This window comes from Saimiri boliviensis, chromosome 13, assembly GCF_048565385.1.
Source record: "Saimiri boliviensis isolate mSaiBol1 chromosome 13, mSaiBol1.pri, whole genome shotgun sequence".
NCBI classification, from domain to species: domain Eukaryota; kingdom Metazoa; phylum Chordata; class Mammalia; order Primates; family Cebidae; genus Saimiri; species Saimiri boliviensis.
Window position 1 is genome coordinate 86,596,157 of NC_133461.1, and position 27,884 is coordinate 86,624,040.

Consider the following 27,884-nt stretch of genomic DNA (forward strand, 5'->3'; position numbering starts at 1 on the left):
CATGGCAAAATCCCATCTTTACTAAAAATACAAAAATTAGCCGGGCGTGGTGGTAATCCCAACTACTTGGAAGGCTGAGGCAGGAGAATCGCTTGAACCTGGGAGGCTGAGGTTACAGTGAGCCGAGACTGTGCCATTGCATTGCAGCCTGGGGACAGAGTGAGATTCTATCTCTTGGTTCACGACCTGGAGATGGCAGACATTACACTAAAGACAAGATGCTTACCTGTGACATATATAGCATGACCTGTCCTTGTGTGTAGGGCAGCCTGTTCCTCCTCCAATTCCATAAACATATTGGTTGCTTTTTGAGGAGTTTTCAGCAAAATAAATCCCAGCTCCAAACATTCCTCCTATGTATGCATGTCGCTCATCAAACCCTTTATGAATAATGGCATTAATGAAAGGAGAACCTAGAAGTACAAAGAAAGAAATATTCGTTTCTGAACACTTTTCTAGAAGCTCAATTGCCTGCACACTATTTGCATAGGGCAAGTTAATATTAAGAAATGAATAATGTATAAATGGAAAGTATTTTCTAAGAAGACCTATTATACATAATGTAGTAGTACTAAATTACAACAAAAATAATTCATTAGGTGCACAATTTGCAATTTAAGTTCTAAAAATAATTTTAGATCAATTATTTTCATTGTATAAGCACTGGAAAGTCTGTACTAATGTGTGATATATTAGAAAGCTGATACCAAGAACTAATTATTGGAAGAAAATAATCAAAACAAGGCCATTTTTAACACAATCGTATTATAGTCAATTTAACATAGGTTTTTCACTTTACTGTCTCCTGCAGAAGCCCAGGGAGACATCCACCATCACTGCCATGCTACTCACCATGAAACAGCATGCGCTCATTGTGATGGTTGTGATTCTCCTCAGACACTTCCTTCTGTCTGTGGCAGAATCGCTCCCTCAACTTCTTGTTGACAACTTTTTGAATCTTTAAGGATGAAGAAGAACGAAACATCATCAGTGAAATGTGCACTTACGATTTAAAATGACAAGTATGTTTTTCTTTTAGGAAGGTTCAATTTTTACTTTGCTTAAGACATAATTTAAAAGTGATAAAGCTACCATGTCAGTGTAATTCAGTTAATACTCCAGCTGTTAGTGACATAATATGAAGTCATGGTTTTTGTTATTCTATACCAGACCTGGCTATTACCTCTAAATCACCTCAGGATAAAAAAAAAAAAAAAAAATAGAAGGGTAAGAAGGTTAAGTTTAGGCTTCTCCTCAGATTAATAAATTTCAGAAGATGGGAACCTATAAATCTGTATTTAGGAAAAAAAAAGTTCCCTGGGTTATTTTAATGTGTATCAGTATAACTTTCACAGGTCTGTTAACTCAAAGGGTTAAACCGGTTCTCCACAGATTTTATTCATCTTCATGATACCCCTTTGTAAAAAGCACGAGTCATCTGTTCCATAAGACAAATTAAGATACTGAAATTAAGAGAAATATATATTCTGGGATAATTACTGGTTCAATTAGATTGACAATCCAAGACTTCGATGCAACCTTCAAATAATAATAAACATAACTGTCAGCTATGGCCTGTATTTGTAGATGAGCAGGGAGACCAATATCCATATAGGTATCACTAGTACAGGCTGATCTAGCCTCCTGTTTGTAGCTTTGGTGTTTTCAGAATGTCTTTAGTTTTAGTTAAGTATTGTCTTGGGGAGTTAGAGATATTATAGTGAGAAGAGTGATATCTGACTTCAGGGCAATAGGTGATTATTTATCTTTGACAGTTTGAAAATATGACTTAAAAAACTTTTATCATTGTTAGATTTGATTTTCAGGCAAGCCTCAAACTTTAAAAACTTACTCGAATGACATTGTATCTGTTGAAGATGCCTCCGGCATTACCACCATCTCTGTGTTCTCGAATTGTACTTTGCATCTATAGAACGAAATAATTAATTTTATAAAAACATGCCAGTGTATAATTCTAAAAACATTACTTTGTTTTCAATATTTCAATTTTATTATTTCATTGATGAGTCTAAAATGCAGTATTAATAAATAAATAGGCATTCACTATAAATTGATGAACAAGTTTGGTGGGTATTTCTGTCACTCTCAAACATAAATATTAAATTTATGCACTTTTTATTTACTTTTAAATAAAAGCTCTGAAGGAGTTTTCTGTAAACACGATGGGGAAACATAAAAAATCACATTAAATCACCTACAATTACTATCTTATCTTATTGAGAAGAAGAATTAACATTAATTAAGTCAAAAACTCCTTACATTCAATTACTACTCAGTGGACAAATGCTAAAAATAAATAGTTTTAAAAAGACCAATAAATATTTGTTCTGTAGGTGAAATATTCCACATAATCTCAGTAGTCTTCAGCGTGGGATCTCTAGGTATATCTCCAAAGGCCAGGCGAAGCTGACGATAATGTACTACTAAAGGGAGTAACCTTCTTCTGACCACTCCCTAAATTAAAAGTAATTATGGAAAAGAACAATGTTTTAAAGACCTAAGTTTCTCAGAGAATTAACTCAATAGAGTGCATTCTTTTCCTTACTCCTTTGCTTGTGAAGAGTGATTACATTTTTGACATTATTATCAACATTTACTAGCAGCTAGGAGAATAATAAGGTAGTAAGACACTGGAACCCATGATGCCTTCTGACAAGATGGCTAAGTATGAGCTGAAATACAGCCCTAGGATCATGGTGCTGAGTTCTCTAATGCGAGTTCTAGCCAGGGAATGAAAATAAAATGAGTACTAATTAAAAAAAAAAAAAAAGAAATAGGCATACCTTTTTCTGCTTAGGTATTTGCATAACAGAATTAGGTAGCTTACTTATAACAATGACATTAGGCCCTTTGTTTATTAGGGTAAGAAGTGAGGCATAAGCCATCAGTGGAGAATGAGTCTCACTGCCATCTGACCACCAGGAGGGTCACACAGACAGCCTTCATGGGGGCTCAGAATAACTGTGACTGGAGAAATGAAATGTGATGCAGAATAATGAGGCAGACTCAGAAGCATATGTGACAATTAGGCATATTATTTTATAGTCACATTTATAACTGCATAAAAACAAAAATGAGAAGACCTATGCTCTCTGTGAGGCAAGAGTTTCACTTCATAAGATTCTTAGGTGGCAATATAAGAAAATAGTTCTAATAGGCTCCTTATTTTGCATGAATTTCAAGAAAATCTTCAGGATAAAAAGACAGATGGGCCCCACTCATTAGAAAACCCAGGCTTATAATGTGAAAACCATGTGAAACAGTCATATTTTAATTTTGGCAATATTCTACCACAATGGCTAAGAAAGACTGATTAATAGGCACGTGACCGTGATCACAAGGCAATGTAAGATGAGGTTATTTCTAGAAAAACAGGTTTATCCACAGATTTCAAGAAAATCAAATGAAAGTTTTCTGATGTATATTACCTCTTCTTCTACTGACTGATATTCTTTATCTTCTGGAGCAAGATCCAGCAAAATCGTTCCCTGATTAACACAGTGAAAAGTCAAATAAGGATTGGTGCCTGTAGGAGAGAAAAATTAACGTATGAAACAAAAGTCTGCACTACTCAGGCTCTATTTTAGAAAAAAACTCATAATAAATAATTTGACATTTTGGAACAAGCCTAAACTGTTTGCAGGTTGAACCTGATAAATTAGGTTATTTTAAACAAATTTACTCAAATACAGGAGATAAAAATGGAGATGTTTGAGGATCGATTTTATCTGTTCTTATACAGTTTCTCGTACACACCACAGGGTTTAACAAATATTTGTTAAATTACACTCTCATGAACATAAATGAAGCTATATCTGACACAAAAGAAAAACGTACACTGACATGACAATGCAGTCAGATCTAAAATTTAAAAATTATCCTCTAAGAACTCTTGTAAGATGGCTTGAAATAGCCACTTACAATTGCTTTAAAATACATTATCTTTGTTAGTTTCACGGATGAACTAAAATACAGATAAATAAGCAAGACTCAAGCACAGAATCTTCCAGTTTTAATTTCACATCACTTTTGTAATTTGATTAGCTCTGTAGATTAACTGACTGATTAAAGTTGTTTCCTTTCTCTTCCCTTGCTTTCTTATGGTGAAAGTGCTTCTAACAAATAGAGAAATGGATAAACACAGAGGGGAAAGAGGTTTCTAACAGCAGAGTACAATGGAAAAAGATAAAGCTGACAGTCATAAGGGAGGGAGAAGGGTTCAAGATAAGAAAAGAAAGGTTAGATTGTGAAAAGGCATGTTAGGAAATGTTCAGTTCTATCCTAAAAGCAACAGGATTCTATTACAGGGGTTTAAGCAATGGAGTGATATGATCATACAATCATTATGAAAAGACTGTGTTCACATTGCAGAGAAGATACTGGAAGGAAGCAAATGTGAAGCCTGGAGATAAACCAGAAGGTGACTGGGACAATCCAGGAGACAAAATGGTGGCTTGGATCAAGTGACAGTCATGGGAAAGGACAGAAGTACAGAGATTCCAGAGAAATTTAGGATACAAAGTGTCAGGAGAGAGGAAAGACTGAGGCTCAGATTTTTAAGGCTAGAGGGAGCACAAGGCCAGTAACTGAGATGGGGAAGGCACAGGAGGTACTACAACAGTTCGGTGAATGGTTCTGAAGTTAGACTGCCTGAGTTCAATTGTCAGCCCTAACACTTACCTTGTACCACTGATTTCTGAAATTTGTTTTTTCCTGAACAGCTTACCTTGTTGTCCACCTAAAAGTCTTTCTACTCCTTTGATTAATTTGTGGCGGTGCCCATATGCATTGATGCCTATTTCTTTCAACTCTTCATGACCCATATCAGCCAACACATCTAGTGTAATCTGAAAAATGAAAAAATTAGTTGTGAAATCTTTAATGGTTCCTCATAGGACAGAAGCTCTTCCATTTGTCTACAATGCTATGATTACCATTCAAATTATGAAAATTCTTTTGTTTCCCTTATAACTATGAGCTTACAATCTTTTAAAAGTTGTCTTGATAGTCTCATCGGCATTTTTTTCTTACTTAAAGTACTCCTTGATTTGCTTTTGGTCCATGAGAATTAAAAAGGGAGAAATAATACCATAGAAATACAAAATGACCACTGCTATATTTCCTTTTGATTATTTCATCCTATCATATCCTGCTTGCCTCAAGATACAGGAGGAATCAGTAGCTTCAAAATGGGAAAACAGAGTGCAGGAAAAGAAGAAAGCAGTTTTTAGATGAAGATAAGGAAGAACTTCTCAGTGCTAAGAAACACTCAAGCCTGGGACAGGCTGCCTTAAAAAGCAGTGAGATTGATATCTCAAGTGTTCAGTTAGATTACAAACTGTTTTATATAGAGGCTACATATTAAAATTATGGTTTTGACAAGAAAAGAGTAGACAGTTTTTAAGCAATCCCTTCTGCTTAAAATACATTCTATTTTTATACAACATAGTGGTTTTTAATTTTTGGTTATTCATCCCTGTAAAATGAAGATGATTAGTTGGCTCGAAATCACCTAATTCCTTTATGGACTGAAGTAGTGTGACTCTACTACCACCCAGTGGCTATGTTCTGAACACACAGGATGAACTTGGGTAGCCACATTTCTTGAAGGCTGAACATGCAATTTTGCCTTGTCACAATCCAAATACCAGTCTACAAGATTAGTCTTTGATTTTCCCATTCCTTGGAAAACCAAGAAATTCATTTATAGACACTCCTTTTCCAACTCAAACAAGATAGCTTTTTTCCACTTTGAACTTGCATGTAATATTCAAAACACTGACAAAATAGGCCTAGAGCTGTACTGATTTTTGTCAGAATAAAATATGAGTGATTTTTCCAGTGAAATGAGCATACATCACTCACTCTTTGGAAATAATTTTCTATATTGCTTCTAAGTGGCCATTTAAGCAATAATTGCTTCATTGCAAAAAGCGGGCAATCACCCAAAAGAAAGTTTTCAGCAAAGCTTAAAAAAAAAAATTCTGAAGTACACATCTTTGAGACAGAATAGTTCACAAAATAGTAGGAGCCTTTACATTCTTAGCTAGATACAATTTTAATACAATTTGGAAACTATGTTATGGATGTCCCATTTTTTTCCTCTAAATATTCTAAACTAACTTCAGTTTAAAATCAAGGGTTTCATATCTATGTGGTAACTTCAACTCAGAGAATCCTCAGACTTTTCTGAATTGATACATATAGTGCATATCTGGAGGAAGTAGACACCAGGCCAGCAAAACACAATATTCTCTACAATGTTCTAGAGGAGTAATGGGGAATATTTAACATATTTATTCATTTTATGGCGCTAATCATAAAATGAATACAAAAAACCCAACCCAAACCAACACAACAACCCAAAGAGACTGATACTTAGTCACTTAGTTTAGAAGGCAAGGCCTCACATCTACTATGGAAAGTGGTCTCCTACCTCCTGGTATTTGTAACCTCACTGTAGTCCCTTCCCTATGTAGGACAGACTTATGAACTCACTTCTAACAAATATAATACAGCAGAAGTGATGGGAAATTACTTTTTACATGAGATATTAAAAAGACTGTGGCTTCCATCTTAGGCACTCACTCTTTGGACTGTTCACCCTAGAAGAACTGGCTGCCATGCTATGGCAGACAGACTCAATGACTCCTGCCTCCTTACATCATATGCTGTGTTCTCCCCTCCTCTGGAGTGCAGGCTTGCCTAGTGACTTGCCTCTAACCAAGCAAATAGAGCAATGGTGATGAGAGGTGACTAGCAGATCTTCTTTCTCTTGCTGGCTATGATAAAGCAAGAAACCACGTTATAGAGGGTGGCATGGCAAGGAACTGGGGGCTTCAGTCCAACAGGCTGCAAGGGACCGAATCCTGTCAATAATCATGTGAGAATGTGGAAAGGGATCCTTCCCCAGTGGAGTCTTTAGATGAGATACTGGCCATGGCTAACACTCTATAGCCTTGTGAAAGACCATAAAGCAAAGGACACAACTAAGCTACGCACAGACTCTTGACTCATAAAATGTGTGCTGTTTTGAGCTGCTAAGTCTGCAGTAATTTATCAAGCAGCGACAGTAATACTCCATAAGGTGACTCTGTGGAGAGGCCCACAGGTGAGGAATCAAGGCCAGTCAACCGACACCATGAGCAAGTTTGAAAGCGGGTCCCCGTCTTTGCCAGGTGAGTCTCCAGGTGAGACTGCAGACCTGGCTGACAGTTTACGGCAGCTTCAGGACAGACCTTGAGCCAGAGGCACCCAACTAAGCCATGCTCCAATTCTTGACATACAGAAACTGTGGAACAATACCTGTTGGTTATTTTAAGGCATTAAGTTTTGGATAACTTGTTACACAGCAGTAGATAAGTGATCTACCTATGCTATCTTGGCATTTATCCAATTAGATACTTAACAGTCACACAAAAGGAGTGAATATGAAAATAAGTAACTAAAGAAAAAAAGAAAATGTGTATTAGGCTATCATGAAGGATAGAAGAGATGAAAAGCTATTAACCTGTGGAATCTGAAAACAAAAAGGGAATGGCACAACTTTATATGCTTGCAACTGAATATAAATATGCATTATTCTTGCAATTCCATTCAATCATTCGTCATCCATCTACCATCCCTTCAATATTTCCTGTGTACTTGCTATATATCAAGCACAGTTCAAAGCACTTTATTTACATTATTACCTCATTTAATCCTTCCAATGATGGATAATGAAGTACTATTGATGCATTTATGAGGTTATTGGTACTTACAGAGGTCATAAAAATAGTACACAGAAGAACTGAGATGTATAGCTTTATCTGTTTTTCCCTGTTTATATTATTTAAAAGGATGACTAGAAGGCTGAAATGATTAAACATTAAATTTAGTTGCACTGAGTTACATGGTACCCAATATATGTGTCCACATTTTTAGCAGGCAGTGGCCACTGAAAATCCTTAAATAAAAAGCTAAGGAATTTAGATTTATGTTAGCTCACACAATGTCTAATAAGCTCCTTCTTTATGCTATATATTTCTTTAAAAAGTAACTGAACATTTCATTTAATTCTAAAACGACCCACTATAGTCGGAAAATTACATAGTTGATTCAAATAACTGATAGTACAAGAGTGGGGCCATGAAATAGAGTGCTAACCAAAGTTCATTCTATTTACTTGAGATAAGAAACAAATGCAAAATGGGTCAATGTCTTGGGAGAATCCCTATGGATTTTTTATTTTATTTTATTTTATTTTATTTTTTTATTGCATTTTAGGTTTTGGGGTACATGTGAAGAACATGCAAGATTGTTGCATAGGTACACACATGGCAGTGTGGTTTGCTGTCTTCCGTCCCCTCACCTGTATCTGTCATTTCTCCCCATGCTATCTCTTCCCACCTCCCCACCCCCCCGTCCCTCCCCCATTTCCCCCCAACAGACCCCAGTGTGTAGTGTTCCCCTCCCTGTGTCCATGTGTTCTCACTGTTCAACACCCGCCTATGAGTGAGAATATACGGTGTTTGATTTTCTGCTCTTGTGTCAGTTTGCTGAGAATGATGGTTTCCAGGTTCATCCATGTCCCTACAAAGGACGTGAACTCATCGTTTTTGATGGCTGCGTCATGGTGTATATGTACCACATTTTCCCTATCCAGTCTATCATCGTTGGGCATTTGGGTTGGTTCCAGGTCTTTGCTATTGTAAACAGTGCTGCAATGAACATTCGTGTGCACATGTCCTTACAGTAGAATGATTTATAATCCTTTGGATATATACCCAGTAATGGGATTGCTGGGTCAAATGGGAGTGTATAAGGATTGAAAGGAGGGACTGGCAGAACAGCAGGCACTGAGAAGATCTTAAAGGGCCTTATTTACCAAATTAAGGGGTTCAGAAGTATACCAAAGGCCCTGGGAAGTATTTTCAGCAGAGTAATATGATCAAAGTTGTATTTTAGGAGGATGAGATTGTTGGTGCTATGAAGGGCAGATTTGGAAGGGAAAACAACTGGGAACAAGATGAAGATGCAGTGGCATGGAAGGGATGAATCTGAAAGCAACTGGAGAACTGTATTTACAGGGCCTGGTAAATAGAAATGGTTAAAAAAGAAGAGGAATGAAAGTAATTAAAAACTATTCCAAAATTCTGCAGCTGGGTAACTACAAGACTATTGTATTAAAAGAGAAATGGAAGTATCTGGAGGGAAATGGTTAGTTGGATTTTAGACATGTTGCTTCAAGATTCAGGGATTTTACATGTAGCTCTATCAGCTGTTAGACATATTTCTCTGAAAATCATATTTAAATTAACTTGCTCCTTTTTTTAAACTGCGACTTAGTTATTATACCCAGGAAATTCCAAGTTTGTTGGGCTAGTTATTTCTATCTAGTATACATTAAAACAACATTATAATCTTAAGAATAAAGATTATCCATGTGTCAGTTGAAGTCATCTTGCATATAAAGCAAAGGTCACTGCAAGAAGGGCTACCTCTAGCTTCTAAGATTCATTTTACTTGGGGTGGGGAGACAAAATTAGTCTTAATGAAAAAGATCTTTCTCTTGCTTGGGCTTAAAAGGTTATATGGCACAGTAGTATTACCGTAATAATTATAGTAGTAGTATTATAAAGAACTAACTTTATAATAAGGTTTGCAATTAATTTACTGGAGGCCATGCTTTTGTCTTCAAGAATTTGAAATCAAAATATATCTGGTCACTTTCCATGAAAATATACAGGTTAACCATAAAAACGTACACAAGCAGTCATCCAAGTGATAGCATTTATGTTCCAGGAATTGCAATGTAAATAAAATCTGTCTTTCCCATAGAAAAAGTGTTCATAGGTAGGAAGCTATGTTATAAAGGAAGGACCAAAGTCACATGGGTATTGTATTTAATTAACTAGAAAGGATACAGGTATATATTATTTAATATAGAACTTGGCAAAGTATCTATGAGAAACATGAATTTGGAAGTTCAGAGACTTCCAAGAGAGTAACTGTGAAGATAGGAGGTAAGGCTATGATGTGTAGAAGATGGGGTTTTTTTTTTCTGGGACCAGAAATAAAATAACTACATTCCATACTCCACTGGTATCCACGAGGAGGAACACAGGCAATGAGACATATAAGCATGTCAAAGTATATCAGAAAACAGAATGGCTCCCTGGCTTAAGCGAAATAGACATGAATTAAATGAATACAATACATGCACACTCACTCTTCCCCCACTATACAGATATGTTGACCATCATCACATATTACTGATATAGAATGCTAATGGGAGTAAATGCTAAGGGTTAAAGTTATGGAAAAGATTATCAAATTTATTACTTTATAATGGAAGGCTAGATAAACAACATTTGCAATTAAAATAAAAATAAATTTGATTGCTTGACGATTGGGCCAGAAGACAGTCAAACACAGTTCAATATAAAGAAAGGTAGTATCACTTGTCTGGAGGAAAGGAACTGTACTTGGTAATATGCTTTAAATGCAATAGTCTATGTATTGATCAAGAAAAGGTTATAGAAATTATTCTGGCCAAAAGAAAAATCAATGGAACCACTTACTTACAACAAAACTGCAGTAAAAAAAGAACAATGTAACTGATGAAACCAGGACAAGCTGTCAGAAGGAGTGACTGGGAGACTAAACTATTAAACTATTAAAATCAATAAAATGTGATAAAAATACCACAGGCAGTCAGTTATTGACAAAGAAACTATATAATATAAAGTTAAAAAGAAGAAATAACACATAAAATCACACTGCAAATTGACTAAAAGAAGAAAAACTAATGTTCTTTAGGAAACTTTCATCAGTAAATTTGAATTATTTGTTTGAATTAGGTCTTTGGTTTATTCAGCAAAGATGTGTTTGAAATTTTACAATTCCTATGGATATGATTTAGGAAGAATGGCTATAGCTGTAATATTGGAACAGCAGAGTATAATGGTTTTAAAACAGCTTTCACAGCTTCAGTTACAGAATAAGGATAAAGCACTCTTACTGTTTAGAATGGTCTCCTAAGAAAGCTCCAAAACAGAGGATGAATAAATGGTTGGAAAAGTAAATGATTACGGCAGTCTATAAAGTCCTAACCATTAGACCAGGCGTCCCCAAACTATGGGCCCTTGGGCTGCATGCGGCCCCCTGAGGCCATTTATCCGGCCCCCTGCCGCACTTCAGGAAGGGGCACCTCTTTCATTGGTGGTCAGTGAGAGGAGCACAGTATGTGGCAGCCCTCCAATGGTCTGAGGGACAGTGAACTGGCCCCCTGTGTAAAAAGTCTGGGGACGTCTGCATTAGACCAAAGGCATATATGATGCTTCACTGTATTAAAAACTGACAGAGCAGCACAATATTATTGAGAATTTTAACTATCTGAAAATTTGTAGGTCTTAGGATTTACAGGTCAAGGAAGTGATAGGTTAAATGTCTTTTAGCCCAATTTTACAAGTAAGAGGGTAAAAAATAATTAGAATTAAGATCTTCTTTTAGTCCAATGCTATCACTACTCAACTGTTCGTATCATTAAGAGGGATAAACTATAATGAAAAATGTAGCTTAAAAAAAGCAGAAGAAAAACCAGCATAACTGACATCAAAAAGAAAAAAAGACCTGGTTTTCAAGTTAACTCCAAAGTGACTATAAGCCTAGAAGGGAAGCATAATAGGCCAAAGGGGCCAGTCAAATACTGGAAAATTATGTCATATAAAGAATAATTGAAAAAAATACACAGATTTATTCTAAAATAGGGGAAGATTTGTAGAGGTGTGTTGTTGAAAGGGTGACACCTCTGATAAGTTGACTAGGTCTTGAAAAGATATAAAGGGCCACATTATGTTGCAGTGGGCTGAATGGTGGTCCTTAAAATGGTATGTCTATGTTCTAATCCCCAGAACCTGTGAATACCACCTTCTTTGGAAAAAGGGTGTCTGCAGATAAAATTACATTAAGGGTCTAGAGATGAGGAGATCACCCAGGATTATACTGGTGGCCTCAAATTCAATGCAAATGTCCTTAGAAGAGATACAGAGGACAGGAAGGCCATGTGAAAATGGAAGCAGACCGGAGTAGCATGGGCACAAGCCAAGGAAGCTGCCAACCATCAGAAGCTAGAAGAAGCATGGAATACATTCTCCCCTAGAGCCTCTGAAGGGAGTATATCTCTATGCAACTTAATACATACGTAGATTTGAGATTACATCGCTGTGTAAAGCAGGGTAAGCATAAGCCCCAAACAAACGAATTACACGTAGGGGCAGATTTTGGTACACTTTAAGTTACAAGCATTCTATTACAGTTGTCCCAAATTGTAACAAGTTATTTTCCCTGGCTGGAGGACTAACATGGGTGTTATTATACAAGGGTGATCCCTATACCTGGGAGAATAATTTTCTCTAAACACTTTCTCATTCCAAAATTTCATGTATATCAATAGCCCATTTAAACTCAGTACTTAACTTATCATTCAGTAGTTAAAGCTGACCATGATAATGAAAGCATACAATATTAGAACTCATTATCCTGTATAAAAACAGTGAAACAAACAGAAGAATCCTAAATTGTAAATGTCCTAATGATGACTCCTTCCTTAGACCTTCATAGGCATTTAAGATGTATCCCAAAATAGGATGTGTCTATTGGAATGTATGGCCGATTTTTGGTTCAAGATTATTTAAAACTCCAACTGGACAACAGAAACTTCATAAAGGGGTAATTTTTAGAAGGTGCACTGGTCTAAGTACTACTGTGCTTTTCGAATTAATGAGCAACTGCTTCAGTAGCCTAGTCACATAAATAATGAAATGAGATGAATAAAGCCTGATGCTTTTCCGAAAAAAAAAAAACAACCAAGAATGTTTGAAAACATTCTTTTGAGGTAGCTGTATGGTCTAAGTTTTCACATTTAATAAACTGCATATTGCTAAGTTGCTTATAAAGATAAAATAACAAAGACTCATTTGTTAGACAATTTTGGGAAGAAGTATAAAATACCAGGCTCCTCTGGCTTCTTATGAAATGTTTTGTGGTTTTAAACATAGCTCATAAGAAGCAAAAGAGAAAGAGGTGGGTGGTAATTAGGAGTTCTTTCTTTCTTTTTTTTTTTTTTTTTGAGCTAGGGTTTTGCTTTGTCGCCAAGGCTAGAATGCAGTGGCAAAATTACAGCTCACTGCTGTTTCAAACTCCTGGGCTCATGTGATCCTCCTGCTCTGGCCTCCTAGCAGGTGGGACTACTGACACCCAGTAAGTCACCACACTCAGCTAACTTAAAAACATTTTTTTGTAGAGATAGGGGTCTTGCTTTGTTGCCTAGGCTGGTCTCAAACTTCTGGGCTCAAGCAATCCTGCCTAGGCATTCCAAAGTACTGGGATTAAGGTGTGAGCCACTGCATCCAGCCTAATTCTTAGTATTTAATTTAAATGACTCAAATATATACAAGAGTTTTTACCTGTTCTGTTTCAAAGATATCCCGAAGGTGTTCAAGGCCAAGGCTTTTTAGGAATTGGCTGATATTCATGTCAAGACCCACAACTAAAACAGAAACATATTAAAGATTCTCAGAAAGAATTGTATAAAGAAAATTTCAGTATCCATTTAAAGTTATGACTGTGACACCCTTGGCTGTCAGATGATTTTACATGGCATAAAATAATACAGAATACATAGATTTAATTCAGATACTTTATTTCTGAAGTTGACGAGAAGTAAAAGCAGAGTGTTTTATCTTTATCAAGTTAGCATTTGTATTAATTCTAATATTGTGGTAAGAATACAGAATTATAAATTATTGTAATTAATATATAAAAATATAAGTATAGATTATAATACTAATTTTTAATTATAGTATTTCTTATATTATAGAATGCTACTTACATAGAAAAATCTAAAGGTTTTAATAAATTAAAAAAATCTAAATGTATCAGCTATCATTTTAATTTTTATTCCTAAAATGACTTCTCAGGTGTGTTCTGATACAATTTCAGTATAAGATCCACCCAGTGGTTCAAGAAGACATTCTGGTTGTAAGTAGATGCTCTAGAATATACAGAAATTCTGCTCCACTAACAAAAGGTATAAATCAATAACCATTCCCAGGGTCTACTCACCTTCTCCTTCCTTCCTTTCTGTTCCAGAGGCACCATCCCCTGCATTGGAGGCTCCTCCTACAGCCAACTCTGCTAAAGGGCCAGTGAGGTTATCTATGCTGCTGGCAGCAGAGAGGCAGGAGGGGGTAGATGCTGGTGAGATCAGAGAGGCACTCACTACAGTAGCTTGAGGTTTAAAACAGGTAGGTAAGGCCTCTGGGGGCATGGCATCTATCAGCAAAGCTCTGATATCGTCAGCCTAAAAAAATGATTAAAAAAAAACCATGATAATATTATATATTAAAATGCTAAGTTTTTCACTAAGAACCAAATGCTTTGTGAATTTTTTCCTTAATGAATGCCTCACTATCCCCTACTGGTTTTTGATTATTCCTTCTCCTATCTACAGCTCCAAATAGTTTCAATAGATAGAACTGGAGAAACAACGTAATTTTTAAAAAATATTTCTTCTTTCATTAAAAACAAGCACTTTCAGTGTTAACTGTCACCCTTCTTTAGAAAAAATTTCCATATTTACTAAATTTCATGTTTAAACAGCTGTAATAGTCTGGTTATTTACTTCACACTTAATAATTTCATGTACAATTAATGTGGTAAAATTTCAAAGGTATGACACTTCAATTGGGCTCATTTATTCATAAACTTTACAGTTTTTAAGTATTAGATGCAACTGCTGTTCGAGTATGCAGGAGACAGTTTCCAAAGACAGCCAGCCATCAATTCATTCCTCCCATCATGCATGCCTTAACTTGAATTTCCCTCCCTTTGAATCTGGTTTACCCTGTGAGTTGTCTTGACCAATAGAATGCAGAAGAAGTGATGTTCTGAGGCTTTTGAGCCAGGCTTTAAGTGGATTGGCAGTGCCTACTTTTACTTTCTTAGAAGCCATCTGCCATGCTGTACAGAAGTTTAGGCTAGACTAATGAGTGATGATATACTATGCAGGGAGAGCCCTGAAGGATGAAAGCCCATTTTGGAAGCTCCAGCCCCTGCTGAGTTCCCAGGTGAAGGTTAACTACAAAACCGGCAGAACTGCCCAGCCGAGCCCAGTCAGCTTCCAGAAATCGAGAAATAACAAGCATCATGTGGAAACACTCACTAGGTTATGGGATGGCTTGGTATGCAGCAATAGAGAAATGAAATGCATACTGATACCTGGAAGTGAGGTACTGCTGGACATGTGGCTTTGGTTGGAGGCATGAAGGGTAGCCTGGTGACTGCTGAGGGTGGCTGTGAGTAGAAGACAGGCAAGTGCTATTGAAGGGGAGAGAAAGGGGACTGATGCTGTGGAGCAGAATGTCTGACAGCACTGGCACATGAGGTCTTATGGAAGGCAGAACATGAACCTAAACAGACTTCTAAATTTGGCTAAGGAGATTTCCAGAACAAATTCTGCCTCACCAACTGGACTGGTGTGTTTATCTGCCCATGATAAGGTACAGGAAGGGAGAAAAGAACTAAGAAAAGAACTGTTTAGTTCTCTTTAAGGAAATGTATTCACCCAAGATTTGCTAGGTTAGAAAATAAAATTATTCACCATTCCCAGCCTTTCCACTAGGAAAAGTTTCTCCAAGTAAGGAACAGCCTCAAGCCAAAGGTCAAATCCAGGGTGCTGACAGGAAAACACGGCTTCAGAATAAAAATCAACTAGAGTAATAGATATATTACCTCAAAGTCTTTAAAGACCCTCTAAGGTGGTACCTTGTGAACTCCTTTGGCTAAATAAAAGAGCCTCAAAGGATTTTATGGGTATTGCCCCACTGCATCTTGACGGAATCCATGTTAGAGAGGGTCCTGTCTTCAAAAGATTTGTGGGCTGGGCTTTTGGCTGATAGAGTGGTGTGTAATTTGAAGGGAAATCCAAAAGTATATAAAGGAGGAGCTTTACTAGTTTGAACTAAAAGGAATAGACAGATTAAAATGATAAAAGGCTCAATGTCCCCAAATTTCTAGCAACAGAAAACAGGTTGAGAAAGTAATTTGGCTGTATGATCCATTTCTTATAAAAAGAGAAGAATAATTCAGAGGGCACAGCCAAGAGCTACAGAGGCTGGGTACAGTGACTCACATCTGTAATCCAGCACTTTGGGAGGCAGAGAAAGGAGGCTGAGGGAGGAGCCTAGGAGTTCAAGATCAACCTGGGCAACATAGCAAGACCCAGTCTCCACAAAAAGAAAAAAAAAAAAAATAGCCAGGCATAGTGGTATGTGCCTGTAGTCACAGCTACTTAGAAGACTGAGGTGGGAGGATGGCTTGAATTTGGGAGGTCGAGGCTGCAGTTAGCCATGTTCTCACCACTGTACTCCAGCCTGGGTGAAAGAGCCAGACTATGTTTCAAAACAAAAAAAAAAAGGCAGTCACAGAGATCCACCCCCTGGAAGCAGAAATGGTCACTAATCAAGGACCATTCCCTAACTCCAGAGTAGATGGCCCTGACAACAAGTGCCTTACTGAATTTTAGAATTGCGCTATGGACCCAGTGATGACTATCTGCCCCCTGTTGAATGTAATTTGAATGTGGGAAAAATAGATTTAATTTGTGTTCACAGGGAAGACTGGCAGATTAAAGACGGCCATAAAATCTTTGCTTTTCCTTTCAAAGAAGGTGGGATATATTTTCCTGTACCTTGAACCTAAGCTGTCTTCAACAGAATGTGGCAGAAGTGACAGCATGTCAGTTCCAGGCTTAACCTTAAAGAACGATGCCAGCTTCTGCTTTCTCCCTTTTGAGATGCAATTATTCTGTGAAGAAATTCTAACAAGACTACTTAATGATAAGATACCACATGGGACTAGTGAGGCTCCAGCCTTCTAGTCGTGTCTGTCAATACCCCTGGCATATAAGTGAAGCCATCTTTAGGTTTCTGCCCCCAGCCACCAACCATATGCAGTTGTACAAGTGACCCCAGGTAAGACCAGAAGAACCTCCTAGCCAACATACAGAATCATAAGAAATAATAAATCATTATTATTTTAAGCCAAAGTGTTTTGAAACAGTTTGTTACTCAGCAATAAATAAAACAGAACATATCTTGAAAAGAACATTTTTGGCTCAAAAAAATGAGAAATTATTGTGACTATATAGCAACTCCCTGATTTTGAGAAAGTTCAGAGAAGATGACGTAGTGTTTAACTTTGCAGTTAAATAATACTGTCCAGAGTTAATTTTTCTTTGACTATCTCACAGGGTCGGTAAATTATATTAGTTGCTCTACAATAATATGCCAAATATAGAAGGTACAAGATATTTTACTAATACAATTTTTCTAAGGTACACTCTAAAAATGTGTTTTCTTATGATACATGTTTTCCCAGCAGGCTAAGAATGGCAAAAAAATTAAATTAACTTACTGTTTAGTTTGCCTAAAGAGTGTTAAATTATATTTTCCTAGAAAAAGTGTGAACTTCAAAAATTTTCAGAAGAAAATCTTTGTTCTAAGTGAAATAAACACTATTAAAAGTAAGCTGCTGAGCCTGAGAATCTAATATCATCTATGAAAGTACAATGAATAATACCCAGTATCTGAAATGAGGACTTACTGTTGCCAGATCCAGAGGTGTCTGACCTTCTTGGTTCTTCATGGTTGGATCTGCACCATGTGCTAGCAGCAGGGCACACAGCTGTGTCCTTCCTTTCTGGGCTGCTTCATGGAGAGGAGTAAATGCCCACTTATCTGTTGCATTTACACACGTGTTGTATTTTATCAGCAATGCTGCTATGTCAACATGCTGAAGAAAAAGAAAAGGATACAAAGAGTTAAGAACGAGATCATCTGGTAAAGCGCCATTGTGTATACTTGTTTTTATTTAACAATTCACTCTTTCTATAGCTCCATTTTCATCCTTAACAGAAGTTTCTTCTAAAAAAATAAAAGGAGTATTTCAGTCCTCTACTTATACTTTGGACTCCATCTTGTCTTACGTCCTCCAAAATCTCAATTCCACAATTACACTTTTACCCTGTAACTCAGGCGTCCCCAAGTCCGCGGGCCGCATGCGGCCCCCTGAGGCCATTTATCCGGCCCCCCCGTCGCACTTCAGGAAGGGGCACCTCTTTCATTGGTGGTCAGTGAGAGGAGCAAAGTATGTGGCGGCCCTCCAACAGTCTGAGGGACAGTGAACTGGCTCCCTGTGTAAAAAGTTTGGGGACACCTGCAGTGTAACTGTTCATGGGCTTTTTTTTTTTTTTTAATTTATCCTTCTAATATATTCAGCTTTTTAAAAAAACAAATACTATGTAAAGGGGTTTGCTTTGTAAAGTGAAACTAGTACCTAATTCAAGTCTTCTGTTAATGGTCTAATCTATCTGCCAAACTTTTCAATCATTCTATTTACACTGATTCTCTTATCTTTCCATTTCTTTTCTAACCTACTGCAATCTGATTTGCTGAAATACTTATCTCAAAGATTCTCAACGTTTTTTCTTCAGCCTTTGAAAAAGCAACATAACATTTTATAAAAATTGGTCTGTTATGTCTAAATGATTGAGGGGTGGAGGAAATGTTAGCAGTATAGACACACTAATTACCTGGGTGTGAGGAGATGAGATGCTGAACTGTGACAGTCATAGAGAAATAGAAAACAAGGGCTAAATCTGAGAAATTATGAAAGAAAAAAAAATTGGGTTTAGAAAGCCAAATTCACAACAGAAGACAGAGAGAGAGAAAAGTCAAAGATGACTACATTTTTGTTGGGGGGAGATGGGGAATCTAGAAGATTAGAAAAAAAGGCAGAACTATTAACAGAAATTGAGTTATAAAAGTTTAAGTAGGGGCCAGGTACGGTGGCTCACACCCGTAATCCCAGTACTGTGGGAGGCAGAGGTGGACGGATCACCTGAGATCAGGAGTCCGAGACCAGCCTGGCCAACATGGCGAAACCCCATCCCTATTAAAAATACAAAAAAATAGCTGGGCATGGTGGTACATGCCTGTAATCAGCTACTCAGGAGTCTGGGGCATAGAATAGCTTGAACCCAAAAGGCAGATGTTGCAGTGAGCTGAGATAACGCCACTGCACTCCAGCCTGGGTGACAAAGCAAGGCTCCATCTCAAGAAAAAAAAAAGTTCAAGTACATGAAACTCTTGGATAAGGTTCACTGAGGTAGGTAGCTTCTGAGGTAAAACATCAAAGTAATGATATTCTGTAGATGGTTTGTCAGAAAAGGTTGGCGCACAGTCAACGGGGCATCATTCACTTATTCACTCTGCCACCTGCTCGTCCACCAACCAACCAATTGCTCAATACCTATGGAGGGCCGAGCACTGGGGATAGGAGCTCCAGGGAGATACAAAAATGGAATAGTGGATTAATAGTTGTAGCTATTTGATAGATGAGCTCATTAAGGAAAGGAATACCAAAAGATAATTGCAAGGTGAATAAAACCTTGAAAGTAACAATATTTTGGAAAAGAAAAGTCCTCAAAGGAGACAAGAGGAGATATAGAAGCTGGAGAAGGACTATAAAGGAGCAGGACTTTAAAACCCATTATAGGAGAAAGTTCCATGGAGACCATGTTCTCTCAAATAAGAGCTCCATAAAGCAAAAGGCTTCAGCTTCTTCCCAGAAATCCTTATAAAATAAGCTAAGACAATCAATTACAAAAACAGGCAACACTGATTGAACAAACAGACTTTTTAATAATATTAAAAATAACTTGGATATTTTTAAAAACACATTTAGGATGTTAGGCTGGTTACCACTTAATTATTTCTGAGATTCATTTCAATGCCAATATACTGTAATTTGGTGCAACTGGCACATATGTGTCCCTGACAGATACATTTCCAGGCATAACTTGGTCAGTTTGGATAATTAACTCAAAAGTACATTATCTGTTGAGAATACACTTCTAACTCATGCTGCTGCTCAAGTACCATACATTGAGGGTTTTAAAGAAGACATTTATGAGAATGGGAACAGGAAAGGCCAAGAAAATCCCAAGGTGTGACTTAATGCATGTCGCTTTCTATTTTCTAAGAAAGAATCTTCTATGCACTCTTGAAGACACGCACTTCAAAACGAACAGGTACTTTTTCAGAGGAAGTATTTAACTTTATGTAATATAAATATCTGTATTTCCTAATTTTAGGAGTAGTAGTTTCTGAAAACAAAGTGAAGAACATTTATCTAAAAAGAAAAGTACAGATCAGTCAGCTACTAAGGAAAGTTTCCACATTTGCTCTAATAATACAAAGCAGCAAAAATCCCCCAAAAACAAAAAAAGACGCCATGTGCAGTGGCTCACGTCCGTAATCCCAGCACTTTAGGAGGCCGAGGCAGGCCAATCATTTGAGGTGAGGGGTTTTGAGGCCAGCCTGGCCAACATGACAGAAACCCCATCTCTGCTAAATATACAAAAATTAGCTGGGTGTGGTGGCACACACCTGTAATCCCAGCTACTCAGCAGGCTGAGTCAGGAGAATCACTTGAATCTGGGAGATGGAGGTTACAGTGAGTCAAGATTGTGCCACTGCACACTGGCCTGGGCAACAGAGTGAGATTCCATTTCAAAACAAAACAAAACAAAACAAAACAAAAAACCCCAAAAACAAAAACAAACAAACAAACAAACAAACAAAGCAGCATAATCAGGCTAAGGCTTCTCAGAACAGGATATATTTTGTAATTCTTCTGGGATTATAATATAACTATAAAATTAATTTTATAGCTTAAATTATTTTTAAACTTTCTAACACAAAAGATCAAAACAAAGGTACCACTTGTGGTATTATCAAAATCCCCTAAAACAAAACTAAACCTAGTAATTTATCTCCCTTATTCAAAAGCTGTATGTTGACAAAAGGTAGCAATTTTTGTTAAGTTAACCCAAAAGCATGGAATAATTTCAAGCTTCTCCCCAGTGAAGTTATAAGCTATTTAAACTGTGTTTCTGATGATTAATTTTATTGAATTCCCAGGTTTATTGGCAGAATAAAATAATTTGGTAGACTAATTTACACAGGCTTCCAAAATGTCAAAAAGTCCAAGGAATATTAAGTGTTTGTGTATGTGTGTATAAAATGAATAGCATTTTCTTGATACTGAAGTTAAGAGTTTATTGGACAAACCAATTACATGCTCGTGAAATTTTCTGACAAATGTCTGAAAGACCAATGAACAGGAAGGAGTGTATTACTACCCGAGTAGACTAAAAACACAGTTCTTAAGCTGTTTAATTCTTTTAAATAGCTAGACCACTGAGGCAAAAATAGTAACTGAAATTTAAGGCTGACAAATTCAATAAATAGCAGTTTAGTTCTATTTAACACAGTATATAGCAAAGTATTAAACTAGAAGGTCCAGAAAAGAAACTGATCTCTTTTGGAATGTTTCCAGGAGAAAGAGACAATTTAACATAGCTTCAGAATCCAGCTGCAACATAAAATGCTTTAAATGACAAACACAACATAAAAAGACTGGAAAGCCTTTAATTTTAAAAAGGTGGGAAGTAGGGGAAAGCAATGTGCTTGGGCTTCAGTTAAAGCTATTTAATTGTAAAGAGGCCTTATCACAATTATGTCATGAAATTGCCCAAATGTTATCCATTTTAGAGAATGCACTAGAAAATGAAAACAGTTGAAAGGAAATGAATCAGCCATTTGATTTACTCTTATGAGATAAAAAAAATTACATGCTTTGTGGTAATAAGTGTCAATGTTTTACATATTTACTGGCTAGCAGAAAAATTAACTCTCTTGTATAAACATGCATTCAAATATAATACAGAGTATTATAATATAAAGAATACCAAACACAGTTCTATAATTTAAAGAACACCAAACACACTACCACTGATACCAGCTCTCATGAAACTTGTAATTTTTACTGAAACTTCTTAAATACGTATTATTTTCTCCATTTGAAAAAACTGAGGTTCTTTTTATACAAAAAAGGCTCAAAGACACACAGAGAGCAGACTGAGCTCTCTAGGGGAAAAAAGATGATAAATATGTATCAAGGAATAATGATCAATAAATAACTGCATAAGTAAACAACTATGTAATTTCACAGATATCTCCAATTATTATTTCATCCTCAGGCTAGTCAATTAATCTGTGTTTATTTAATACAGTATTGCGGTGGTCACATATACAGATTATTCCTAAGACTGTGAGATGTAGGAGTGACATGTAATGTAGCCCTTATTTTGACTGGCTCAGTACATGAGCTGTGGGAAGCTATTTACTAATTGTATATGTATATAAGATATATGTATATGTACATATTTATGTATATCTATATATAAAATAGATAAATATATCTATTTTTTGGAAGAAACAGGGTCTTGCTATGTTGCCTAGGCTGGTCTTGAACTCTTGGGCTCAAGTGATCCTCCTGCCTCAGTCTCCCAAAGTGCTGGAATTATAGGTATGAGCCATTGCAACTAGCCATGAAGCAAGTTATTTTATAACAGTATTATCTTCCTTTTTATAATGCCTTACATTAGATAATGCAATTTTCACATGCACCATCTCATTTAGTCATTACAATAACTTGGAAAGGTCTTAGAATCCAACTTTTACTACTGAAAGATGAGAAAAATTAAGGTACTTGCTGAAGACCACTGAGTTATAAAACAGAAGAGGAAAGACTAGATCCCAGATATTCAGAGCCCAAGTTCAGGCTTTTTCATTAAACCACAGATGCCTCTAGAGTCTTGCCAGACTAAAACACAAGAGCCATTTTCCTTCTAAGCTGAAAATGGGAAAGAGAATAATATTAGGAAGAAGAAACTATTTAAGTAGAGATCACTAGTTAACACTATACCTCCAACTGCTCTATAAATTGCTTAATTTTCAGTATAGAGGTGCTATTCCAGATGATATGTCACAGAAAACCTACTCCACAAAATGATTATACGTGGCCTAGATAGTTCAAGCATTATCAAATTCAAGGGATGAATACAACATAATCAGTGTTTTGCCATCTTAATAGAAATGTAGACTGGAACCCTGTGATTTCACTAAAATGTCCAGACAAGGGATATGGATAGAATGCATAAAAAGGAACTTTTGAAAGATACACAGATTTGTCAATCTACAAATAAACAGAAACACAGTTGTAACTACCCTTTAGTTTATGGGAGACAAAGCAGCTTCTTCAACTTTTTATATTGTGCTAATATTAGTATTCCTTAAATATATGAATATATGTATATCCTTAAATATATAGTCATATATATTTAAGAAGTACTAATAAATAGTACTTAATTATATCTGAAACACTTATTTATTTAAAATATAATTATATAGAGATAGAGTCTCACTATGTTGCTTAGGTTGGTCTCAAAATCTTGGCCTTAAACCGTATTGCTGTCTCAACCTTTCAACATGCTGGGATTATAGGTGTTAGCCACCATACTTAGCCTTACTTTAAGTCTACTAATTGAGATTAAGAAAAACACTGACTTAATATGGTTACTGACTGGTTTCTAACAATAGATTATAGGTTTTATAAATGACATTAAATAAAATTATTTTTCAGAGCTGAGATTATGAATGGGGAAAATGCTATCAGAGAGTCACTGTGTGCCATGCGAGATTGCTGAGGGAAGTGGGTTGACTATGTTAAAAAAAAAATGGTATTATCACATTCATGTATCTGACCAAAGTGAAAGTTTGTCACCAAAGTGACAGTCAACTCACAGAAATCTGAATTTTAAATTTACAAGTCTAATACACGAAAAAAAATTTAGAGTGAATCAATCCACCCTCACAATGAAGTAAAACTACCTGCTATAAACACATTATCCGGCTCATTTGCATTATTCCATACCAGGATGAGATGAACCACATTGATCAAAACCTCTATCAAATCCCCTTTACACAGCCTAGGTAATTTTTTGTTTATTTTCACCTCAGTAAGTTACCTTCATTTACAAAGAGCTAAGCAGTAGGGATTTAACAAACGTAAAAAGAAGATAACATAAAAAGAGATAGTGAAAAAAAGTGTTCATTATTTTTTCTCACTTGGAATTAGAAAAGGAGAAGAGGAGTTATGGGTAATGGTGAATTAAGTTTATGAAAATGGAACAGTAGGCTTCCAGTGGGGAGACTAATTGCATTACACCACTCTTCAGCTGACAGCAAGACATCCTCAAGGGAACTTGAAGTTAGACAAGGTCGACTACCATGCTACATTACAACACTTGAGCCACAAGAGAACCACTGTACATTTTACTCTCTTCAGAGTGGTCATCAAGTGACATACATGTACAGTAAGTAACATCTTAACTGATGGGGGTCAAAAGGTAAAATACTTACTTCATAAATTAAGTTTTCTTTATCCTCTGTGACAGTTATAAAGACTGTGAAAGGTGAAGACTAACGGAGTAGAATACATCTTAATGCTATGCCATCAGAATAATGAGGATCAAAAGGTAAAATACTTTATAAATTAAGTTTGCTTTATCTATGACTGCTATAAAGACTGTGAAAGGTGAAGATGAATAGAGTAGAACTTCCCTACATTCACAAGGTATGGGATCTACTGTAGTCTACAGAGTTGATAGTATAACATAAGCTTTATTAGATCAGTTCATTATTATAATTCTATGGCCATCACCTATCCTTATTCACAATAGGTTTACAGGGAGGATCAAAGATCTAATTTCGGTTCTACTGATACCATTGGCTTTATAAACTCTTAACTGAAGCTTAGCAAAAGAATTAGTAGAATACCATATGAAGAGAAGAATTATGCTAAGAAGTGCTGAAAATTAGTCTCCAAATGATATACATGTATAGTTATAATTTCAGGGTCAAGAATTACATGTAAATGTATATGTAGTATGTTAGCAGCAAATATTTACCATGCTGGACCTTTGGTACAAGTCTTTGTTGTTCAGTGAAATTGAGAGCCTTATATGAAGAAAGGTTAAAATTTCCATGAGTTTTAATAAAAGATTCTTCATCTTTGGAAAGATAACTTTAAATACTATAGTTTCAAGAGGATTTCAGTACTAATATTATAGTTATTAAATATGATACTTTTGATTAACTTATACTTGGAAGCATAATTTTCTCTCAAAAAACTGGGTTATTGCTTTCCTTAAATGTATCCCCACTCAGATTTGTCATCTTCCTGATATACAGGTCTTTGTAGAAGGGGCTTGAGAGACGACAGTCTCATTACGAAGGGCCAGGGAGAATGTAGTAGGAGAAAGAATACGGTAATCAAGGTAGGTTTGGTTGGTTTTTATTTATAGTTTGTCAGGTTTTCGCAAATCTAGAAACCACCTTCTATCAATAGGGATTCCAACTGTGAGAATACCTGGTATGTATAAACTAGCATCTGTGAGTTTTTACAGTCAAGAAGGGATTAAGTGGATGAATTGTCAAGCACATGAGCATTCATCTTATTTCTGCAGTGAGCCATCAGGCTTGAGTGGGCCTTAGTTACTTCCAGTCAGTCAGTGCTGACATATGGCATCAAGGCACTGCAATTAATTTCTCTTCCTCTTACAACCAATGACAGTGTTTGAAAGGATAACTCTGGACTTTCACTGGGAGGTTTTAGCTAGTAATTCCAACTTTATGAAACCATATATATATCAATCAACTGCTCAACCATTTAATTGTTTTTTTTTAGATGAGGTCTCACTATGTTGACCAGGCTGGCCCTGAACACCTAGGCTCAAGTAATCTTCCCACCTCAGCTGCTGAATAGCTGGGATTACAGGTGCATGCCACTGTGCCTGGCTACTCGAATATTTTTAAGATGTTGATGATAAATGTAAGCCACCATTCTTTCAATGCCTATATAAGAGCCGCACGGTTTTTACAGTTTTAAAAATCTACTTGAGGTAGAGTTAAAAAATACTATCTTTATTGATAAGTATAAACTGGGCATCTATTACATGCCTATTATTGTGCTTGATAATGTGCAGAGACCAAAAAGCAATAAAAGCATAATGGTTGGCCACAAGGTAATTAAGCTTAGCTGGGAAGGCACACCAAAATACTGAACAGAAGATTAAAATTGTGCTAAATCATGCTGTAAGTTAGGTATCTACTTACTTAATGCATAGTATGCATTTAATTAAGTCATAAATGCCAGGGAAGTTTTCTAGATTTTAACTTTAGTATGCTTACCCCATAAGATGCTGCATTATGAAGAGGAATTAAACCACCCTTGTCCTGGGCGTTAACATCTGCTCCATGCTCTAGAAGATATTCAGCTACTTCCAGGTTATTGTAGCCTGCTATTTAGAGTTAAAAAAAAAAATACAGGAAACATGTCAGCTTAAGAGAAAAAAATAACATGCATATATAAATAATAAGGACCAGAAAATGTTAAGGATTTAATACCTTTTGTTTCAAAAGCTAATAGTATTACCACATAATGCAGGTACTTCACAATAAGAAATTATAAAAACCAATGTCAATCAAAAGCATTTTACTAAGTAGTCCCATTTACACTCAGCATGGCTTTCATATTTTAGTCAACTGTATTAGGTACTCATGAAAGGAAAACAGGATGTGGAGGCATTGGAGACACTTACCTGCCAGGTGCAGAGGGGTTGAATTTCTGCCCTGGGTGTCTCTGCAGTTGATATTCTCCGGGGTACAGAGCTTCTGCACTCTTGCCAGGCAGCCCTTCTTGGCAGCATCCAACAAGGCAGCATCCCCTCTCAGTAAGTCCTGAATATCTGTGTCTCCTTCCTTTACCAAATCCAAAGGTGTATTTCCATCTCTGTTCTTTTTAGTTGGATCTGCTCCATGCTACAAAGAAGAAAAACCAAATGGGGTTTTTATTTTCTGTAATATCTTCCTGTAGTAAGTAGGTAGGTAGGTAGGTAGGTACTTAACCTACTCTACCTTTGTTCCTCCAAGGGAAGATATCTACTCTATATGCATTTTGAAAAACATTTTGCAAAATTCCTACTTAGCAATAGAATGGATCAGCTTTCTAACTATTAATACTACTCAGTCAAATCTTCAGGATCAATGGTGATGATAAAGTAGGGAGAGTGTGAAGTATCTTTGAGATCACTTGTATAATATACTTTTTCTCAGTCTCCAAGTTATCTTTGGAAACTTATTTTATTTTTAAGAATAGCATGGATATTAATTTTGACCAGATTCAATTACATAAAAATACTTGGTAGGTATGAAAAAGAAGAGAGTACAGTAAGAGACACTGGTAAAAAAGGACTTAATTCTAAATGCTGTCAGTAAGAATAAAGTTTGGTAATATTTTTAATATTTTTATCCTGACTTAATACCTATCATGAAATTATATATAAATGTTTTAAAAATTATAGATTTTTAAAGTTTAATTACCCATATCTATTAAATAAGGTAAATGGAAGCCAGTAATTTTTATTATGGGTCAGTCACAGACTGTTGTGGGCTCACTGTGGAAATGAGTTGTAAGTCAAGTTAGACAATACATTCACAATGACTTGGAAGTTATTTCTTAACAACTAATGATAATAGAAATAAGTATCAGGTATTGTGTTTTTCTCAAGATTCATAAGCATATATTTGATATCATTAAAGTAAAGAGAGAAGTTTGTTTAAACAAATCAATTTTTTTCTCCAGTTAAAAAAGAGCAAGAGAAAATCTTATAAATACATGTCTGGTCATTTTTTAAAAATATACTTTAACTTAAAGTGAGCATAAATTATGACTAGTTTCATATAACTACTAGTTTTTACTCTTTTACATATATCTTAAATCTACATGAACAACTTTGTTTAGAGATTATATTTTAATAAAAATCTGATATTAAAATAAGTTCTTATAAGATA

At 36.1% G+C, this 27,884-nt stretch overlaps 1 protein-coding gene across 4 annotated transcripts in view; it reads right to left on the reverse strand.

Annotated features, from left to right (window-relative positions):
- Nucleotides 1-27,884, reverse strand: part of TNKS (tankyrase) — a 196,608-nt gene that overhangs the window by 15,416 nt on the left and 153,308 nt on the right. For all 4 annotated transcript variants that reach the window (XM_074383914.1, XM_074383913.1, XM_074383912.1 and 1 more), the window contains exons 16-25: nucleotides 26,633-26,852; nucleotides 26,223-26,332; nucleotides 17,668-17,856; nucleotides 14,128-14,365; nucleotides 13,470-13,552; nucleotides 4,748-4,868; nucleotides 3,450-3,547; nucleotides 1,853-1,927; nucleotides 853-958; nucleotides 227-413 (exon numbers count right to left, since the gene is read on the reverse strand). In XM_074383914.1, the coding sequence (XP_074240015.1) occupies nucleotides 227-413; nucleotides 853-958; nucleotides 1,853-1,927; nucleotides 3,450-3,547; nucleotides 4,748-4,868; nucleotides 13,470-13,552; nucleotides 14,128-14,365; nucleotides 17,668-17,856; nucleotides 26,223-26,332; nucleotides 26,633-26,852 (1,427 nt within the window). The remainder of the gene's footprint in view (nucleotides 1-226; nucleotides 414-852; nucleotides 959-1,852; nucleotides 1,928-3,449; nucleotides 3,548-4,747; nucleotides 4,869-13,469; nucleotides 13,553-14,127; nucleotides 14,366-17,667; nucleotides 17,857-26,222; nucleotides 26,333-26,632; nucleotides 26,853-27,884) is intronic.